General features: G+C 31.7%; 1 protein-coding gene across 1 annotated transcript; it reads left to right on the top strand.

Annotated features, from left to right (window-relative positions):
• The first annotated feature begins 14,822 nt into the window (after positions 1-14,822).
• LOC114380531 (G-type lectin S-receptor-like serine/threonine-protein kinase At4g27290) lies at positions 14,823-18,428 on the top strand. Its single transcript, XM_028339631.1, has 7 exons — positions 14,823-16,301; positions 16,681-16,788; positions 16,909-17,066; positions 17,142-17,352; positions 17,469-17,706; positions 17,785-17,935; positions 18,019-18,428. The coding sequence occupies exons 1-7, from the start codon at positions 15,026-15,028 to the stop codon at positions 18,307-18,309; spliced, it is 2,433 nt and encodes an 810-aa protein (XP_028195432.1). The 5' UTR covers positions 14,823-15,025; the 3' UTR covers positions 18,310-18,428.
• Positions 18,429-21,446: the final 3,018 nt, after the last annotated feature.

Raw genomic sequence — 21,446 nt, 5'->3', positions numbered from 1 at the left:
CTTTAGCTGTGAAATCTTATTTTCTATTTTAACTTTTGCTTAATTTTTTCACTTCAGCAGAGAAAAAGAAGGGAAAAAATATATTTTCTTTTCACATTTTTACTGTTTTCGCACTTTCAATTAGAATTATAAATTCTTCAAAAAAAATTCAATGGTTAGGCCTTCTAAACCTTTCATAAAAAGTGTTTTTAGAAATTTTTTATTTGAGAGTGTCTTCAACACACATTTTCATATATACCTGAACTATATATGTATATGAATCAATTTGAACAATATCATTTGGGAAAGAAGGAAATCTTTACTTCAAATGTAAATTAAAAAAATATGACCTTGGATCAAATTTTGTTCAAGATGTTGATAACATGTTAAATATAATATAACTTAGAGAAGAAGAGAGTTTAAAGAGAATAATAAATTGTATGTAACCATTCCAATAGAAGCAGTCTATTTATGGATACAAAAGGTAACTAAGGAGTTATAAAAGATAAATATAAATGAAGATATGAACATCACAAAAGATTATTCATGGCAGTACAATATTTTCCTTTCGTCATTCAAAATCAAAAGTTTATAAATTAAAAAAATATTTAATGTATAAATTTTATTTTATATCATTTTATATACTTTTATTTTGAATAGTTTACATATTTTTGTTTTATCTTTACCAATTTATAATTAAATTTGATAAATTAATATATAAATTATTTTGCAAATGATTTAGATACACATTAATTTTATTCTAATTATATAAATCAACATAATTGTATTAGTTAATATATAAATTATACAAATTTCGTAAACTTAATTTAATATATAAATTATTTTAATTCCGATTATATAATTTAATAAAATTTAAATAATTAATATTTTTGGGAATTTACATCATAATATTTTCATTTTAACTATAAAAAATTAATATTTAAGATTTTAATTACAATTATATATAAATTAATAGTTCAATTATTTTATATATTTTATTAAAAATATGAATCTTTTTTACATATAAATAATAAAATTTGTTATTTTAATTATAAAAACTAATAATTTTTTATTTTTAAATTATTTAAATACTATCTAAATTGTACATAATTTGTATGTTCAATAAAATAATTTTTCAAATTTGTACATAGTTTGTCAGAAAAATATAATAAAATAAGAACATATTATATATATACATATATATATAATTTATTTAATTTATATCAAAATAAATATGTCTAAAATTAAATATTAATGATATATAAATATTAAATATTTTGTTTTAACTTACAAATTTTTATAATTTGAATGCCATTTTTTGCTGTATGCCATTTTTATAAATTATTGCCTCTCATCATTTGAAAGCCATTTCTTGTTATTAATGTTTCAGTGGCGTCCATATTGAATGAATAATTTATTATACAGTTCAACTCTTATATTGGATTATACTAATATAAGACTTGAAAGCTTTCGTTCTACTGAGTTGTAGTGTTCAAATCTTTTATTATAAACGAGATTTGTAACATCCTAAGCTAATTTAAAAAAAAAGAATTTTTATTTATAAATAAATAAAGTTTTTAGAAAAATGATGAGATTTTATAAATAAATAAATAAGGTGATATAATTATTAATTAAAATAAAGATTTGAGAGAAAATGAAAAAGGTATTTTATTTTTTGTTTGATAGAGAATAAAATAGAGTTTATTTTTATAAAATAATAAATAAATAAATAGATTAAGCCTAGCTATAAATAGCGTTAGGTCAGTTTTCCCCTTCTCCTCTCAAAACCCTTTCTTTTCCCGTAGCCCACCAAACATGTCTCAGAAAAACAACCATCTCGGGCTGATTCACCGTTGGATCATTGTGAAATTTCAGCACCATGTTCGCAACCAAATTCCGAGAATCCTCACGGTTGGGAATTGCAAACCCATGTCAGAACTAAGATAAATACCCTTCGCACCGTACCTTTCTCTTTTCCCGCAGAAACCCAAAATGATCTCAGTAAAACTACGATCCCGGTTTCGTTAACCGTTGGACTTTCATGAAAGTTTGGTATCTGGTTCGTGATTCAATTTCGCACACTTTCACCGTTCAGATTTGCGAGATAATATTCAGGGAGATAGAAAAAGGAATCGCACCAAGACAGTACATATGAAAGCTTCAATTCCTTCTACGTCTCATTGATGTTTGGGAACTCTATTGGAGTAGTCGGAGGAAAAACTAGAGGAATCTCAGGAAATCGCTAGAGATGCCGCTATCGCTGTCGGAAGACATGTGAGTCCGCTTAGAGGTAAGGGATGAGTTATTCACAATTGGGGGTTAGTATTGAGAACATGTGTAGGGATCCTTAGAGGATTAAATTGGGGTTTTATTTTGGGATGTTTATTAAATTGCAATTTTTCCTTTATGATCATAAATAAAATATTGATGTTACGATGAGAATTTCTTGATAAATTGTGCTCTTGATATTTGTATATTTTGACCTATGATTTTGATATAATTGTGTAATATTATTTGAGAGGTTTTAGTCCCCAAGTTGTGATAGTCTTTTGTATAAACTGTTACATTGAGGATATGAAATGATGATTCAAATTGTGAGTATGTGGTGAATTGAACATGTTATGAATGATGGAATACATGTATATTGAGATGTGTATTGTGTTGTGAGCTATGAATTGTGCAATCACACAACTATAAGACCCTTTAAGGGCGACGAGTTTTGCGTGACGAGTATTGTGATGCGATCCATTGTGGGAACCCGACGAGTTTAATCACAAGCGCGATGGGTTAAAATGATTTTGAACATAATTGAGTAGTTGTATGTATTGCATGGTTCATAGGTAAAGTGAATATGGTTCACGAGGTGTGATAACATGCTATTCTGATACTATACCATTGTAATTGAAATCGAGTGTATGTAATAAACTGAGTATGCACGTGATTGAGATATTGTGTGCATTGAGTTGTAAACTGTGGATTGTACAATCACATGACTATAAGACCATTTAAGGGCGACGAGTTAATGCTAAGTCTCTTTTAGGGCGACGAGTTAATGCTAAGTCCCATTTAGGGTGACGAGTTAATGTTAAGTCCCTTTTAGGGCGACGAGTTAATGCTAAGTCCCTTTAAGGACAACGAGTTAATGCTAAGACCCTTTAAGGGCGACGAGTTAAAAATATTTGAGAACAATTAAGAAGTCGTGTGTTTTGTACAGTTCATAGATAGAGTCTGTGTGCTAAAATGTTTTTTGGGTTGGACCTGAATCAGGAGGGAGAGGCCCTGACGGACTCTTCGGGGTGTAGGTCTTGGGGATCACCTGGTTTGAGTACTCCTTTAAGCCTATGTTGATCCTAAATGGTTGGAGCATTCTCGCAAAGCACTGTGACCCTGACTGGTCTCCCTATGATCTTACCTAGTGAGAGTGACCTGACTTACTAGTGTGTGGTTTGTCTTGTCATGTACTCCTAGGCACCCGACGTGGTTTTTCATTGACATGGTACCACATTGCATATAAGATTGACTCTTAGCATAACTGTTGCATAACGCTTGTGTATTGATCGATATTGATTGACTTGATGATATTGTGTTTTGATCATTGAGTACGTGAATGTTGTGAAAATGAATGAAATATGTGATATTGCAATGTAATGTTGTGCGACAAAGTGGTGAAATAACATGAGTGATGCTTAAGTAAGTTGTATTTTGTTTATATGATATTTATAGCTACATGTTATCTTGTTTCTCTCCGTTAGTTTGGAATGTGATAACTCACTCCCTATGTGTTGTTTGTGTTTGGATCCTGTGATGATCTTGAACTTTGTGTTCGGGGAAGCAGATGAATAGGTAGATAACTATGAAGAACCTCATGCTAGAGGACACAGGAACACAACTCTCTGATAGGATGTGACATTAGGATATAGGTTCTATATTAATTGTTTGAAGCTTAGACGACCTTGTTTGAGCTGAGATGACTTTATTATTTATTTGGAAAAGTTTGAGTATGATGTAGAAGAAAGTGAATGTGAGCCTTTTACCCCTTTTTAAAGGCATGTATTTAAAAATGTTTTTTTAAAAAAATACTTTTAATACATATTTGAATTTTTTATTCCTTTATTAGTATAATGTGAGGGGTAAAGGGTGTCACATTTAGTGGTATCAGAGCAGGTTGAACCTTTCGGCTAGTGTGTTATGTGCTTATCATATTCTGGTGTGCGCTCTGTGTGGTTACTTATGACTAGTTTTGTTGAACATGCTTGAATTATTAATTGTATTTTCCTTTGCATGATTAAATGAGATTGAATGATGCTTGTAATGTGTGTTGCATCCTTAATGTCTGCTATATCATAAAACCATTGTTGAGTCATGAGTTATGAGACTGACCCTCTCTATAATTCGTGAAGTGCGGTAGGATGTCATGGCAAGCCGTTAAGTGATACAAGTGGTCTTGAAAACTTGATGTGTGTGGTAATGTTGTCAAAAACCTTGAACTTGCGGGTGTGTTGTGAATAAGTGTGTTTAACCGATGTGTTAACATGTGTTGGCTAATCCCTTTTTTCCTTAGTGTGTTATCATAAACGGGATTGTTGAAACTTGTGATTTGTTAAATACATTCTTAGTGACTATTCAATTCTTTATTCATATATGTATGTTATATACTGGTTATAGGAACCATATAATTATGTGTATGCTTGTAGTATGGTGTTCTACCTTAATTGCATAGATAGTATGGTTGTTTGTGATTTCTTGTTCTTAGCGATGTTGATGCTCTATAGTTGGATGACTCATATCAAGATATATTTCATAAGGAATACTCTTTTGACCGTACCTTTTGATTCTAGTGCAACCTATTCTTCTGTTGCGTGCTTAGGTCAATTAATTTGATTACACTTGAAAGCTTGAGTATAATTCATTCTTTGTGTTATGAGCCTACATCAAACAATTGAATTACTGATGTTTTTGTCACAATCAAGTTATTGTCAACATCTCCATATGGTTGTACATTGCGATCATGTTTTCGTTTCTAGAATTCATTTGAAATGCATGTTGTTAATTCTAAATAAGTGATCCTTCTTGATTTAAAACTTACCGTCTCCTAATCATTTAAGTGTTCATTTTGTTATGGGTTGCTCATCTTCCAATCATGTCTAGTTAAACTGCTTGATAATCTATCTTGTTGTTACTTCTACTACGAATAGAGAGAGACTTCATCCTTGTCAATCACGTTAAGAAGTTTCGAAATGAAATACTTGAGTGGGCATTATCCTTGCGTAAGTCATGTACTTGTGTTCCTTGAGGATATACTTAGTTACCACCTAAGTGCAAGATTGAGAATCTTATAAGTGTAGTACCCATAGAAAATTGTAACCATAGTTCCTAGGAGATAACTGGGAAAGAGTTGTTTAAGAATATAGAGTAGTTAGAAAAGTTGTGAAGAATAGTTAAGAGGTTTAATGTGGAACCTTAAGAAGAGTATAAGGTAGTTTGTAAGGCATTAATTGTTAAGCATAGAAGGATTCAAGAGTGAGTGTTCTTGCGTAAGGTAGGTGACCTAAAGGATTATTGATGATAGTTGTATAATTAGCGAGATAAATATTAGTTCTTTTTACCTTAATATGGAAAAAGTTTGTGGATTCTTCAAGAAATACCTTAGTACCTATTGTGACCTCTATGTGTACCTGGTCATGTCATAATATGATTGATGCCCATGTTTGTTCATGGAATACGTGACAAGTTCTCCCACCCTGAGTTAGATCTTGTTGTGGTTTCGATGATTAGTGTTTAGTATGTTTCCAGTTAAGTTGAATTATGGTGTGTATCATAAGGTTGTTATAGACCCTTGGGAATCATGTTTCGTGCTAGGAGTTTTGTTATGCGTTTTAGTTAGATGAAGATGACCCTTAAAGTATGCTATGTCTAGGTGAAAGATAAATACAAATCCTTCTTGAGCAGAAGTTGTTTTGAGATGAGAGGAAACCTAAGATTAAGATAAAATTCCCTTAACTAGTAGTCGAACCAAAAAGTTATTTTAGGATTCCTTGAATTAACCTTAATTCTTGTTTGAGATTACTCAAGTAAGTTTAAGTTTTCGGGTGAGATCCTTGTAAGGAGTAAGTCATAAGTTCATGGAGAAGTCGACCACTGTAAACCGTTGAGTGCTATCTTAGCCGCGTAGGTCCTTATTGGAGTAGTAAAATATTTGAAATAATTTTTAATTTTAGAGGAGTGCTTGTATGAGGACAAGTAGCGGCCTAAGTTTCCTCGATAAATCAGTATTCATGAAAGGATTTATCATACGTATGACCTAAAGTTTGTAGCCATGGTTTTCGCTTCCACACTTTAGAGGCATTACTGTTAGTTTGATACGTTGTGAGAACCTTAAGAGTTAAATCCGAGGTAGAAGAGATGGGTAGAATTCTTAACAATCTTGTTGTAAGTTTAGTTTCAACCGTTAGAACTAGCTTAGTAGTTGGAGCTTGAGTAGGAAACCCTTGGTATGACCAGTGTCCTAGTTATAGAGTTAGACATCATAAACTACAGTTGAAACCTCAAATTCAAGTGCGAAGTTATAGAGTGGCATGAGTATAAATGTGTCAAGATTACCCTAAGTTGAACAAGTTTACAGAAGTGAGAAGTGGTCTGTTTTGCTTATTCAATTAGCACCCAGTAAGTATCAAGTAGCAAACCTTAGAGTGGAACCATTGCAATTTCTTGAACCTAAGTAAGAGTTATGAGCTAAGTATACCAAAGTGAGAAAGATCGTATTGAAGTAAGTGGCTTAGACTGGAGGGTAGGCAAATCATGTATTCTCAATAGCCATTTGTGAACTTGGATTGATAGAATGTGAGAGTCTCGAAACTCTTTTTTTTTTTCCTTGAATTGTCCAATGTTCAAAAAAGAGTTGACTATGTGGTCAGTCGCGTTATCTTGTGTATGTTTGTTTGTTTCAAATTATCATCAGTGTCTCCCATGATATTATCCTACTCTAAATAGTATGTCATTCACATTCTATTGTTGTTGAGATGTCACTCTCGTGAGAAGACTTACTTATGAAATACTATCATTGAGTAAACAAGGATTGCCGGATTTAGTTGCTAAGTGTAGATGAGTCTTATGATCGAAGTCACGGAAAAGGGTTTCAACTAGGCACACTGCTTGGTATTAAGAATCTGATGTGTAATCTCTTTCTTCTCAATCTTTCGGAAAAGTTTCGGGAACGAAACTTCTTTAAAGGGGGGTGAAATTGTAACATCCCATTTTTTGTAAGCTAATTTAAAAAAAAAAGAATTGTTATTTATAAATAAATAGAGTTTTAGAAAAATGATGAGATTTTATAAATAAATAAATAAGGAGATATAATTATTAATTAAAATAAAGATTTGAGAGAAAATAAAAAAGGTATTTTATTTATTTGTTTGATAGAGAATAAAATAGAGTTTGTTTTTATAAAATAATAAATAAATAAATAGACTAAACCTAGCTATAAATAGCGTTAGGTCAGTTTTCCCTTCTCCTCTCAAAACCCTTTCTTTTCCCGCAGCCCACGCAACATGTCTCAGAAAAACAACGATCTTGGACTGATTCACCGTTGGATCGTTGTGAAATTTCAGCACCACGTTCGAAACCCAATTCCGAGAATTCTCACCGTTTGGAATTGCAAAAACATGTCAAAGATAAGATAAATACTCTTCCCATCGTAGCTTTCTCTTTTCCCGTAGAAACCCAAAATGATCTCAGTAAAACTATGATCCCGGCTTCGTTAACCATTGGACTTTTATGAATGTTTGATATCTGGTTCGTGATTCAATTTCACACACTTTCACCATTGAGATTTGCGAGATAATATTCAGGGAGAGAGAAAAAGGAATCGCACCAAGACAGTACTTATGGAGGCTTCAATCCCTTCTCCGTCTCACTGACGTTTGGGAACTCTATCGGAGTAGTCGGAGGAAAAACTGGAGGAATCTCAGGGAATCGCTAGAGATGCCACTATCGCTGTCGGGAGACACGTGAGTCCGCTTAGAGGTAAGGGATGAGTTATTCATAATTGGGGGTTAGTAGTGAGAACATGTGTAGGGATCCTTAGAAGATTAAATTGGGGTTTTATTTTGGGATGTTTATTAAATTGCAATTTTCCTTTATGATTATAAATAAAATATTGATGTTCTGATGAGAATTGTTGATAAATTGTGCTCTTGATATTTGTATATTTTGACCTATGATTTTGATATAATTGTGTAATATTATTTGAGAGGTTTTAGTCCCCAGGTTGTGATAGTCTTTTGTATAAACTGTTATATTGAGGATATGAAATGATGATTCAAATTGTGAGTATGTGGTGAATTGAACATGTGATGAATGATGGAATACATGTATATTGAGATGTGTATTGTGTTGTGAGCTATGAATTGTGCAATCACACAACTGTAAGACCCTTTAAGGGCAACGAGTTTTGCGTGACGAGTATTGTGATGGGATCCATTGTGAGAACCCGACGAGTTTAATCACAAGCGCGACGAGTTAAAATGATTTTGAAAATAATTAAGTAGTTGTGTGTATTGCATGGTTCATAGGTAAAGTGAATATGGTTCATGAGGTGTGATAACATGCTATTATGAGATTATACCATTGTAATTGAAATTGAGTGTATGTGATAAACTGAGTATGCACGTGATTGAGATATTGTGTGCATTGAGTTGTAAACTGTGGATTGTACAATCACATGACTATAAGACCCTTTAAGGGCGATGAGTTAATGCTAAGTCTCTTTTAGGGCGACGAGTTAATGCTAAGTCCCTTTAAGGACAACGAGTTAATGCTAAGACCCTTTAAGGACGACGAGTTAAAAATATTTGAGAACAATTAAGAAGTCGTGTATTTTGTACAATTCATGGCGATTTCCGGTAATTATACATTTTGTATATAAAATGTGTCTCTACATGAGTTTGATTATGATTCTTAAATAACAGCCAATATTACTTTATATATATATATATATATATAAAGAGGCCATGCGTATACGAATTTCCAAGGAGGTACTAATATCAACAATAATCAATAGATAAATAAATTTCAGGAGGTGAAATATGGACGGAGAAATAATTAAGAAGATAAAAAATAATTTTTTTCCCTTTTGCACTCTTTTCTCACTTTAGTTATGAAATATTATTTTTCTATTTTCACTTTTGTTTTATTTTTTCCCTTTAGCTGAGAAAAAAAAGAAGAAAAAATATACTTTTTTTTTATTTTTTTATTGTTTTTCCGTTTTTGGTGAGAAAAATAAACTCCTAAAAATAACATCTTTGATTAGACCTTCTAGATCTTTTATAAAAGTATTTTTAATTTTTTTATTTGATAGTGTCTTTTAAGACATATTTGATAGTCTCTTTAAATTCATAGTATGAATAATATGATTAGAGAGAATGATAATTGTATGTATTGATTCAAAGAAAAATAACACATATATATAGATACAAAAAGTAACTAAGGAGTTATAAAAGATAAATACAAATTAAAATAAATAATAAAGAGGAAGGAAGGTACCAACATCCAAAAAAATATTATTCATAATATTAATATATTTCCTTCCCTTAATTGATCAAAGTTAAAAATTTACTTTAATGTGGTTGGTGCTTAAGTACATAATTGTTGACATGATATTTATGTACAAAAGATTAGATAAAATAAAAAAATAAAAAAAGATCTTTGTTATATTTAAACTCATAATCATTTATTTAAGGAAAATGTGTATGAATTATTTTTATTCTAATCATATGAATTAATAAAATTTTAATATTTAATTTTTTTTGGAAAGTTACGCATTAGTATTTTCGTTTAAACTATAAAAAATTATTTAGCAAATAAGATTTTAATACCAATTATATAAATCAAAAAATTTACATGAATTAATACGTAAATTATTTATACATTTATTTTATGTAATTTATAAAAAAAGTATAAATGATATATTTTTTAAATTTAATTATAAAAGCAGAAAATTTTATATTTAGATTATTTAAATATTATCTTAAATTTATGTAATTTGTATAAGTTACATAAAATAATTTATATATTAGTTTATGTGATATTTTAAAAAATTATAATAAAAAAAGAACATATTTTACACATATTATAATTTATTAATTTATATCTAAATAAAATAGATAGTAAAAGTATGTACATATAAAATTAAATATTAAAAATATTTGAGAACAATTGAGAAGTTGCGTGTTTTATACAGTTCATAGATAGAGTCTGTGTGCTAGAATGCTTTTTTGGGTTGGACCTAAATCAGGAGGAAGTGGCCCTGACAGACTCTTCGGATATGGTTAAAGCCTATGTTGATCCCATATGGTTAAAGCATTCTCGCAAAACATTGTGACCCTGACTGGTCTCCCTATGATCTTACCTAGTGAGAGTGACCTGACTTACTAGTGTGTGGTTTGTCTTGTCATGTACTCCTAGGCGTCCGACGTGGTTTTCATTGACATGGTACCACATTGCATATAAGATTGAGTCTGCATAACTGTTGCATAACGCTTGTGTATTGATCGATATTGATTGACTTGATGATATTGTGTTTTGATCATTGAGTACGTGAATGTTGTGAAAATGAATGAAATGTGTGATGTTGCAATGTAATGTTGTGCAACAAAGTGGTGAAATAACGTGAGTGATGCTTAAGTAAGTTGTATTTTATTTATATGATATTTATAGCTACATTAGGGATGTGATAACTCACTCCCTAAATGTTGTTTGTGTTTGTGGATGACTAATCTCATGCTAGAGGACACGGGAATACAACATTCTAATAGGATGTGACATTAGGATATAAGTTCTATATTAATTGTATGAAACTTAGACGGTCTTGAGCCGACTTTATTATTTATTTGGACAAATTTGAGTATGATGTAGAAGAAAGTGAATGTGAGCCTTTTACCCCTTTTGAAAGATTTTATTTAAAAATGTTTTAAAAAAATACTTTTAATTAATATTTAAAATTTTTTTATTCCTTTATTAGTATATATGTGAGGGGCATAGAGTGTCACAAAATTGGTAATTGTCTTTCTTGTTGGGTTTCATGAATTTGTCCCCATTGACAATGAAACAAACCTTCTTATTTGTTTCTTAATAAACTTTTAGACTAACCTCTGATAAGAACCACGAACTCACAGAAAGTCAATATTTTCCACCAAACATTTATTTAATACTCAAGGTTAAGATTCCAATCTTGGATTATTTGATTAAACGGAATACATGCTAACTAATATTGATGTCAAATGATGATATAATACCTCTATAATTTAACATCTTTTCTATTTTATTAGTTGTATCAATTTTTTAAAATCTCTTTATAATTTTTTATTTAATTTACCAATTATAATATTTTTTTAAAAAATAGCAATCGCGCAACACGCGGAAATATTTCTAGTTCTCTCTTACAAATTTAAAAATATTAATACATGTAAAGGTTGGTCAGGATCATGGACACAATAATCTTTTGACTACTTAATAATTTTTCCGGTGCTAATTCAGCTTCGATAAACGGAAAACAAAAATGAAAACGAGAAACATTGGGAAATGGTGTAAAACAGAGGGAGCATGTCAATTTGGATTCCCCCAGCCACGACGTTGATTAGTTGTAACAGCAATTGATAATAATCAGGATGCAACAAATACGACTCCGCACACCCAGCAGTTAAATTCATTAATTATTTTATTGTTCTTATTTTATTATATTGTCATTCTCTGCCTCTGCATAGTTTCTGTTTACTTTTCGCTACTCAAAGTCTCAAAAACTCATCTTCCCCGATTTAGTAGTCATTAATTATTGCTTCAACAACATAATGGTGCATAGCATATCTTAAAGTTATCTATTTGGTTTTTCTTATTCTCTAGCATATTGGGAGCATGCACTTCACTAGACAGTTTGGCAGTGAGTCAATACATCCTAGATGGTGAGACTTTGGTTTCAAAAGGTGGAATAACGGAACTGGGTTTCTTTAGCCCAGGAAATTCAACAAGAAAATACTTGGGTATATGGTTCAGAAATGTGTTCATTTTCACAGTTGACCTTAGAGGATATCCTCAATATGTTATGCTCAAGGGATCTGAGATTAAGATCAGAGCTGGGACTTGGAATGGACAATCTTGGACCGGGTATTCTCGTCAAACTCCAAAAATATCACAAACTTTTGTTCAATGCTAAAGAGGCGTATTATCAGAACAAGCTTCTTGATAGATCGGTCTTCAGCATATATAGATTGGCTGCTTCAGGCGCTTTCCAGAATTTCTTTTGGAGCACTCAAACACGTACATGGCCAACCATCACAACTAGGGGAGGTGGATCAATGCGAGAACTATGCCTTTTGTGGTGAAAATTCTATTTGCATGTATCCAAATATTGGCCTTCTGTTTTGTTTGCTTGTTTAAGCTTTTTGTAAGAGTCGGCTTCATATATAGCGATTTCCGGTAATTATACATTTTGTATATAAAATGTGTCTCTACATGGGTTTGATTATGATTCTTAAATAACAGCCAATATTACTTTATATATATATATATATATATATATATATATATATATATATATATATATATATATATATATATATATATATAAAGAGGCCATGCGTATACGAATTTCCAAGGAGGTACTAATATCAACAATAATCAATAGATAAATAAATTTCAGGAGGTGAAATATGGACGGAGAAAAAATTAAGAAGATAAAAAATAATTTGTTTTTTTTCCCTTTTGCACTCTTTTCTCACTTTAGTTATGAAATATTATTTTTCTATTTTCACTTTTGTTTTATTTTTTCCCTTTAGCTGAGAAAAAAAAGAAGAAAAAATATACTTTTTTTATTTTTTTATTGTTTTTCCGTTTTTGGTGAGAAAAATAAACATCTTTGATTAGACCTTCTAGATCTTTTATAAAATTATTTTTAATTTTTTTATTTGATAGTGTCTTTTAAGACATATTTGATAGTCTCTTTAACTTCATAATATGAATAATATGATTAGAGAGAATGATAATTGTATGTATTCATTCAAAGAAAAATAACACACATATATATATAGATACAAAAAGTAACTAAGGAGTTATAAAAGATAAATACAAATTAAAATAAATAATAAAGAGGAAGGAAGGTACCAACATCCAAAAAAAGATTATTCATAATATTAATATATTTCCTTCCCTTAATTGATCAAAGTTAAAAATTTACTTTAATGTGGTTGGTGCTTAAGTACATAATTGTTGACATGATATTTATGTACAAAAGATTACATAAAATAAAAAATAAAAAAAGATCTTTGTTATACTTGAACTCATAATCATTTATTTAAGGAAAATGTGTATGAATTATTTTTATTCTAATCATATGAATTAATAAAATTTTAATATTTAATTTTTTTGGAAAGTTACGCATTAGTTTTTCGTTTAAACTATAAAAAATTATTTAGCAAATATGATTTTAATACCAATTATATAAATGACAAAATTTACATGAATTAATACGTAAATTATTTATACATTTATTTTATGTAATTTATAAAAAAAGTATAAATGATATATTTTTTAAATTTAATTATAAAAGCAGAAAATTTTATATTTAGATTATTTAAATATTATATTAAATTTATATAATTTGTATAAGTTACATAAAATAATTTATATATTAGTTTATGTGATATTTTAAAAAATTATAATAAAAAAGGAACATATTTTACACCTATTATAATTTATTAATTTATATCGAAATAAAATACATAGTAAAAATAAGTACATATAAAATTAAATATTAAAAATATTTAATATTTTTTATTTTAAAAAATTCATAATTTGAAAATAATTTATAAAAATTTTGTTTGAGTTGAGTCCCTTATTGAATAATTTTATTTTTGTTTTTTTATATTTCTTTTCCTCTATAAGTTAGAAAATTTAGTACTTGCTCCATAATAAATTAGAAAATTTTATTTTATTCACTATTAACAAATAAAAAAATTTATCAGGAAATAAACATAAAAATTGAATATTTATAAGAAATATAAAACCTATTTAAATCCCATTTTAATTAATGCAAATATTTAAAAAATGTTAGAAAATGATGTTATTAATATATTTAATAAATAATTAAAAGGCATTTATTTAGTTACTCGAATGCTACCTTTGTCTGCGCTGGCTGCCGTCAATATTGTCAATTAGCTGTCGTTGTAAGTCCATTTATTAACAATTTTAATATTTAGGTTAGTGTCGTATGGATCAGACTGAACCACGAAGATGAAGGACAATGTACAGATACCAAAAGAGTCATAATCTCAGTCAGGTCAATGGTATCCTCGGTCTTGATCAATTTACCGCTCTATGACATGACACGTACGTGTATTTATGTCATTCATCCGAGAAATTAAGTTATAAGGAAAAGTTTGTTAATGCACCTTTCTTAGTGGAAAAAATATTGAAGTATGATATTGTTGATATTTTTTGTGTTCTTCGTTACTAAAGGTTGAAGTTTCACTTTAATAACTTAACTCAAATTTTAATGCCGTTAAACTTTATGTCAGTTTCACTTTAACTATTCCTACAAGTACGACTAATTTTGCTTCACGAGTGTTAATAATATCACGAGCTTATTGGAAAAATTAATTGTTCCTCAAAAGTGGATGATATTAAACGTACATTGACAGTTATACAATCATATCCATTTTTCATAACCGCTTGTGAAACAGAATTAACCACGAATGTGGATAGATGGTGAGTGAACATTTTGAATTGGACGATAATGGTAATTACTCTAATTAAAAGATATTACTTGTCCTCTCTTCAGTATGTTGATAATGTAGAGAATTCTAGGCCTTCTTTCTACCAAACTAATAAATATTAGTTTTGCAAAAAAGCCGTCTTCTCTTTTAACAACAATTGAAACTATTCTGCACATCTCCACAACTGTTCAATTGAATTTTTCTTATTTTATTATCCCTCTGCTTCTGCATAATCAAGAACGCCATCTTCCCTAATACAGTAATCATATTGCTTCAACAACATAATGATGCATAGCACCTTAATGTTATGTATTTGGTTCTTGTTATTATCCTACTTGTCAGAAACTTGCACTTCACTACACAGTTTAGAAGTGAATCAATCCATCCGAGATGGTGAGACTTTGGTTTCAGCACGTGGAATTACTGAAGTGGGTTTCTTCAGTCCCGGAAATTCAACAAGACGATACTTGGGTATATGGTACACAAATGTATCCCCTTTCACAGTAGTGTGGGTGGCTAACCGAAATACACCTCTAGAGAATAAATCTGGAGTGCTGAAACTCAACGAAAAAGGGGTCCTTATGATTTTCGATGCTGCAAACAGCACCATTTGGTCGTCCAGCATACCAAGCAAAGCAAGGAATAATCCAATTGCTCATCTCTTGGATTCTGCAAATTTTGTAGTGAAAAATGGACGCGAAACCAACAGTGTTTTGTGGCAGAGTTTTGATTATCCAAGTGATACATTGATCCCAGGAATGAAGATTGGAGGGAACTTGGAAACTGGTGAAGAAAGGTTAATAACATCTTGGAAAAGTGCTGATGATCCGGCCGTGGGAGAATATACCACAAAAATTGACCTTAGAGGATATCCTCAATATGTTGTGCTCAAAGGATCTGAGATTATGGTTAGAGCCGGGCCTTGGAATGGCGAATCATGGGTTGGATATCCGCTTCAAACTCCAAATACATCACAAACTTTTTGGTTCAATGGAAAAGAGGGGTATTCTGAGATCCAGCTACTTGATAGATCAGTCTTCAGCATATACACACTGACTCCTTCAGGAACTACAAGGAATTTGTTTTGGACAACTCAAACGCGTACACGGCCAGTCCTTTCATCGGGGGAAGTGGATCAATGCGGCAAATATGCTATGTGCGGTACAAATTCTATTTGCAATTTTGATGGTAACTACGCAACTTGTGAGTGCCTGAAAGGTTATGTTCCCAAGTCTCCTGATCAATGGAATATAGCATCTTGGTCCGATGGTTGTGTTCCAAGGAATAAATCAAATTGTGAAAACAGTTATACAGACGGCTTCTTCAAGTACACACACTTGAAAATACCGGATACATCTTCATCGTGGTTTAGTAAGACTATGAACCTTGATGAATGTCGCAAGTCATGTCTTGAAAACTGTTTTTGTACAGCTTATGCAAATTTAGATATTCGTGATGGAGGAAGTGGCTGTCTACTTTGGTTTAATACTTTAGTTGACATGATGCAATTTTCTCAATGGGGTCAAGACTTGTATATCAGAGTCCCTGCTTCCGAATTAGGTACTCCATCAATTGATAGCTTATTTTGATCTTGATTTTTATTTTTGACTTGAATTTCTTTGTTTTCTTTTCGCGTTGGATTTCTTGCTGATTATTGCATTATTTTAAGAGAAAAGGTGGAGTAGGTAGGGCTGTGAGAACATTCAATGATGAGTTAAACACTTTCTATTTTTGCGGCTGATTGTTGCTTATTTTTGTCTTGATTTTTATTTTTGACTTGAATTTCTTTGCTTTCTTTTCACGTTGGATTTCTTGTTGATTATTGCATTATTTTAATAGAAAAGGTGGAGTAGGTAGGGCTGTGAGAACATTCAAATTAATCTCTAGGTAGGGCTGATTACTGCTTATAGTTTGTGACTTGCTCTACAATTTCTTTCAGATCATGTTGGCCATGGAAACAAGAAAAAGATAGCAGGAATCACTGTTGGTGTGACTATCGTTGGATTAATCATCACAAGTATATGCATATTGATGATTAAGAATCCAAGTAAGTATATGTTATTTATTATAGAGATTAATCAACACAGACAATTAGGCACAAAAATAAAATGTATTAGGTCAATATTTAGTGTGAATGTTTATATACTGTTATTTTCCAACAAATCAGGGGTTGCAAGGAAATTTTCAAACAAGCATTACAAAAATAAACAGGGAATAGAAGACATCGAGTTGCCAACTTTTGATTTGTCAGTTTTAGCAAATGCCACTGAAAACTATTCAACCAAAAACAAGCTTGGAGAAGGTGGCTTTGGACCAGTATACAAGGTGATGAATGAAACTGATGTCTAGAACTTATATTTTCCCTAGAAACTGTCTATCTTTAGCATATGATTTTTTCAGGGCACATTGAAAGATGGACAAGAATTAGCGGTGAAAAGGCTTTCAAACAACTCTGGTCAAGGGTTAGAAGAGTTTAAAAATGAAGTAGCCTTGATTGCCAAACTTCAGCACCGTAATCTTGTAAAGCTTCTTGGATGCTGCATCGAAAGAGAAGAAAAAATGTTGGTCTATGAATACATGTCCAACAAAAGCTTGAACTACTTTGTTTTTGGTTGGAGCCTATACAATTTATTCTAAACATCTTTGTCAATGTTCTTATTTCGTATATATAGTTTATGAAATTATGGAGACTATAACTATGCTAAATATGTGTGTCTATTTTACTAGATGAAACTAAAGGCAAGTTACTAGATTGGTGTAAGCGTTTCAACATTATCTGTGGCATTGCTCGCGGATTATTGTATCTTCATCAAGATTCAAGGCTGAGGATTATTCATAGAGATCTTAAAACTAGCAACATTTTAGTGGATTCAAATTGGGACCCCAAGATATCCGACTTTGGCTTGGCTCGATCATTTTTGGAAGATCAATTTGAAGCAAAGACCAATAGGGTGGTTGGAACTTAGTAAGTCACTTGCTACCTGATTAAGATTCTTTGATATTTCATTTTATACTTATTTTGCTTTGAAAATCATATATGTAGCGGTTACATGCCTCCTGAGTATGCTGTACGTGGGAATTTCTCGGTGAAATCAGATGTATTTAGTTTTGGTGTAATAATACTAGAGATTGTTAGTGGGAAGAAAAACAGGGAATTTTCAGACCCAGAACACTGCCATAATCTTCTTGGACATGTAAGCATAATGGTTTGACTAACTTGCTAGTTAGCCTGATTTGAATTGTTTCCAATTCACTAATTTTATTCGCACCATCTTAGGCATGGAGATTATGGGTAGAAGAGAGGGCACTAGACCTATTGGATAAAGTGTTAGAAGAACAATGTAGACCATTTGAAGTCATACGATGCATACAAGTGGGCTTATTATGTGTACAAAGAAGACCAGAACACAGACCAGATATGTCATCAGTGGTTCCAATGTTGAATGGAGAGAAATTATTGCCAGAACCAACGGTTCCTGCCTTTTACAATGAGACAATTATAACTGAAGTAAATTGCAAATTATGCTCATCAAATGAACTTTCGATAACGCAATTAGATGCAAGATAGAATATAGAGGCAATAAAATGTCAACTCTTTTATCTTTCGTCATTGGTTTAATGAATATGAGCTCTTATATATCCAAACATTTGATTGAGATAAATAAAAGATTCTACAAGTTACACTAACATCTTGTTGAGATTTCGTCAAGTTGGGATATTCCTCCTTTTTCCGTACCCATACAGTTACTCCTTTTAATTGTGTAAAAAATATTACAATTCACGTTAGATAATTGTTTGAAAAACATTATACCGTAGACTCTTATAAGGGAGGTGGTTGTAAATATTAAAAAACCAAAAGACATTTTGTAATCTCGAGCAACCTTAGGGTGTAAACATAGTTTACGATTGAGCACATGAATCAACTGGTATGATATCATTTTAGCTTAACCAAGGGTCTCAGCTTTGAGCCCTGAACAAGTATGCAACTGCATTAAATACTCAGAAGGAAGAGTTTTGACACCCATATTACCAATGTCGAAATTCACAATATCCTTCCACAAAACAGACACATGCCTGGCCATGCTACATTTAAAAATAAGCTAACATCAGTTTTTTCAATAAAACTGATGTTAGCGTTTACATCAATTGGTTAACATTGGTTTTGTATTGAAAACTGATGTTGAAGCTTTGAAGCTACATTTAAAAATATTAGAACGCGAACCCTATTTTCCTCGCGCTCTCTTCTTCTCCGTCTTCACAACTCTGCTATCTCCTTCTGCAGCCATCGTGACAGCTCACCACCGTGACACCTCGCCACTACACCTAGGTATTTTGCTGCAACCTTATTTTTTGAAACTCTATCTTCCCTACATCTTTTTTGTATTCAATACCATGGCTGAGTTTTAGCTTCTTGCTTTTATTTTATCCATATGTTGTTCCAGCATATGCAATTGGGGGGGGGGGGGGGGTGGTTTGGCTCACCTTGCATGGCTATGTGTAAGTATCATAGGAATTCTTGACTCCCTCCTTCAATGTGGTTGAAGCACCTCTAAAACCTTCTGTTTAGCCAACCATTGAGATAAAAAAATCTCGCACCAACATTAAAAATAGTACTTTAGCATAATTTGAAGTGTTTGTAGATATGCTTATAAGTTTGTTTTTGTGTGTGGTACGTGTTGTTTCAGTTTTTTGTCTATGCCGATAATCCAATCTCATTTTGAAGTAGTTGATGTTTTACATTACATGTTAAATGTGTGAACTGTGATTCGGTTACCATTTCTGAGCTACGATCTGTGATAGAAAGCTTCCAGTTCAACTCAACGGTGAAAGGTAAGTTTCTTATGCTCTCTATTCCATTTCACTGATGCATTTAATTTGAGTCTTGCTGTTAAAATTTCTATTTGTGTTTTGTACTTTTCTGTAGTATAGGATTCGCAATCCGACATGGTGGTTTAGGGTACAATCTAGCAACTTAGCATGTTATAATCCTAAATATTTCAATCAAATGAATCAGGCATCTGGGAAGAGTACTAATACACCAGAATGCAAAAGTAGTTGCAACTACTTTTCAACTAATACACCATTTTTAATTAAAACTGGCCTTTGATGATGCAATGCATTTTGTCATGTGAATGGGGAATTGAACATGCTGTTAAGGTATCTAATGAACCTTTTTTATACTATTATTGTAACTAAGCTTTCACTGATACATTAATTAATCACCAAAGTCCATGTTGAGACATGACTGAAAATATTTTAGTAAGAAACAAAGTATGCGTGGTCAGAATTTAATAAGAGCATGCAAGGATATATCAAAGTGGCATGGTTCATTCCTTTTCTACTTCATTTTGTGAAGCAACAAGCTTCTAGTATGTTGTTCATATACAACAAAAGATCTGAGTTCTAAACTCTATCTAGCTCCCTTCTATTGTCTCCAATGTGAATAGGGGGCATTTTATGGAATATCATGGTGTTTAGTAATAAAATTCCAGTGTCTTGTTAGGGAACTCTAAGGTAGAATATTTATATTATATAGTGGTCCCTTTGCCCTTGGTTCTTGAAGGAATACATACATATTATGTAAATTTGTTGCGTAATGGATTTCAAAACGACATTGGACTCATGAATCATGATAATAATTAAGCTAAACATTTATTGAGGTTGCCAATCAAATCTCTCTTGCGTTTCAAATGTGTTTGTAAATCATGGCTTTCCTTCATTTTCGATCCTCATTTTGTAAAATCTCACTTAGCTGCTGCACCCACCAATCAAACTCTGATTGATTATGATTTCTCCATCTACCCTAACCCTAGTAGCATGCATATTTGGGGAATCAATTTTTTCTCCAGCAAAACCAATTCAGAGGGGAGAAAGTTGAGGGTAACTTTGGGTATACATTGACACCACCTAGGCCATTTTTGAATGGGGCGCTTCATTGGTTGGCTTTGACGTCTAATAAGAAGCATTTTGATGCAATTATTGCTTATGTTTTGAGACAATGAAGCTTATTAGAGATTCCTTTGCCACATGATTTAACCATGGAAGTTAAAAGTAAAATATTTAGTTTAATGTTGACGGAAATAAAAGGATGTCTATATTTATGTCATAACTTCGTTGATAATGAAAGGGTTGAGGTATGGATGATGAAAAAATATAAATTACAATCATGTTGGACTAAGTTCTTGATTGAATAAGCTTCTATATATGTAAGACCATGGATACTTATACATGTTGTTTAGTGTCTTTATCTTTGTCATACCCTAATTTCGTCCGGGGACCATTGTTTGATGACATGCAACCTTTGCTTGACCGCTTCGAGGTACTTGGCACCCATTGTTGCACAATACGTAAAGTTCCATAACATGCAAGAAGTCAAAAAAGAGCATTGTTACACGATCCGTGAGGTTCCATAACATTCCGAAAGCCAAAATAGGAATGATTATGTAATCCGTAAGGTTCCATAACATTACGGAAGGAAAACAAGTATCGTTACGGAATTCATAAATTTTTGTAACGTTATGGAAAAAGAATCAGCAAAAAAGGAAGGGGGTGTATTTAGTAAATAGGGGGGTGCAAATAGCAACCAAGCCCACTTGGGCCTTCCAGGGTGTTCCTCCAGAAGGCACCGCCTTCTGGAGGAAGGAACCTAGCTCGCCTGGGTGAGCTGGGCGGCAAGCTCTTCCCTCATTTTCCTATAAATAGGGG

Source organism: Glycine soja, chromosome 12 (assembly GCF_004193775.1).
Source record: "Glycine soja cultivar W05 chromosome 12, ASM419377v2, whole genome shotgun sequence".
Classification (NCBI taxonomy): Eukaryota; Viridiplantae; Streptophyta; class Magnoliopsida; order Fabales; family Fabaceae; genus Glycine; species Glycine soja.
The sequence above is the reverse complement of the archived record's forward strand: the minus strand, read 5'-3'. Positions and strand labels throughout refer to the sequence as shown.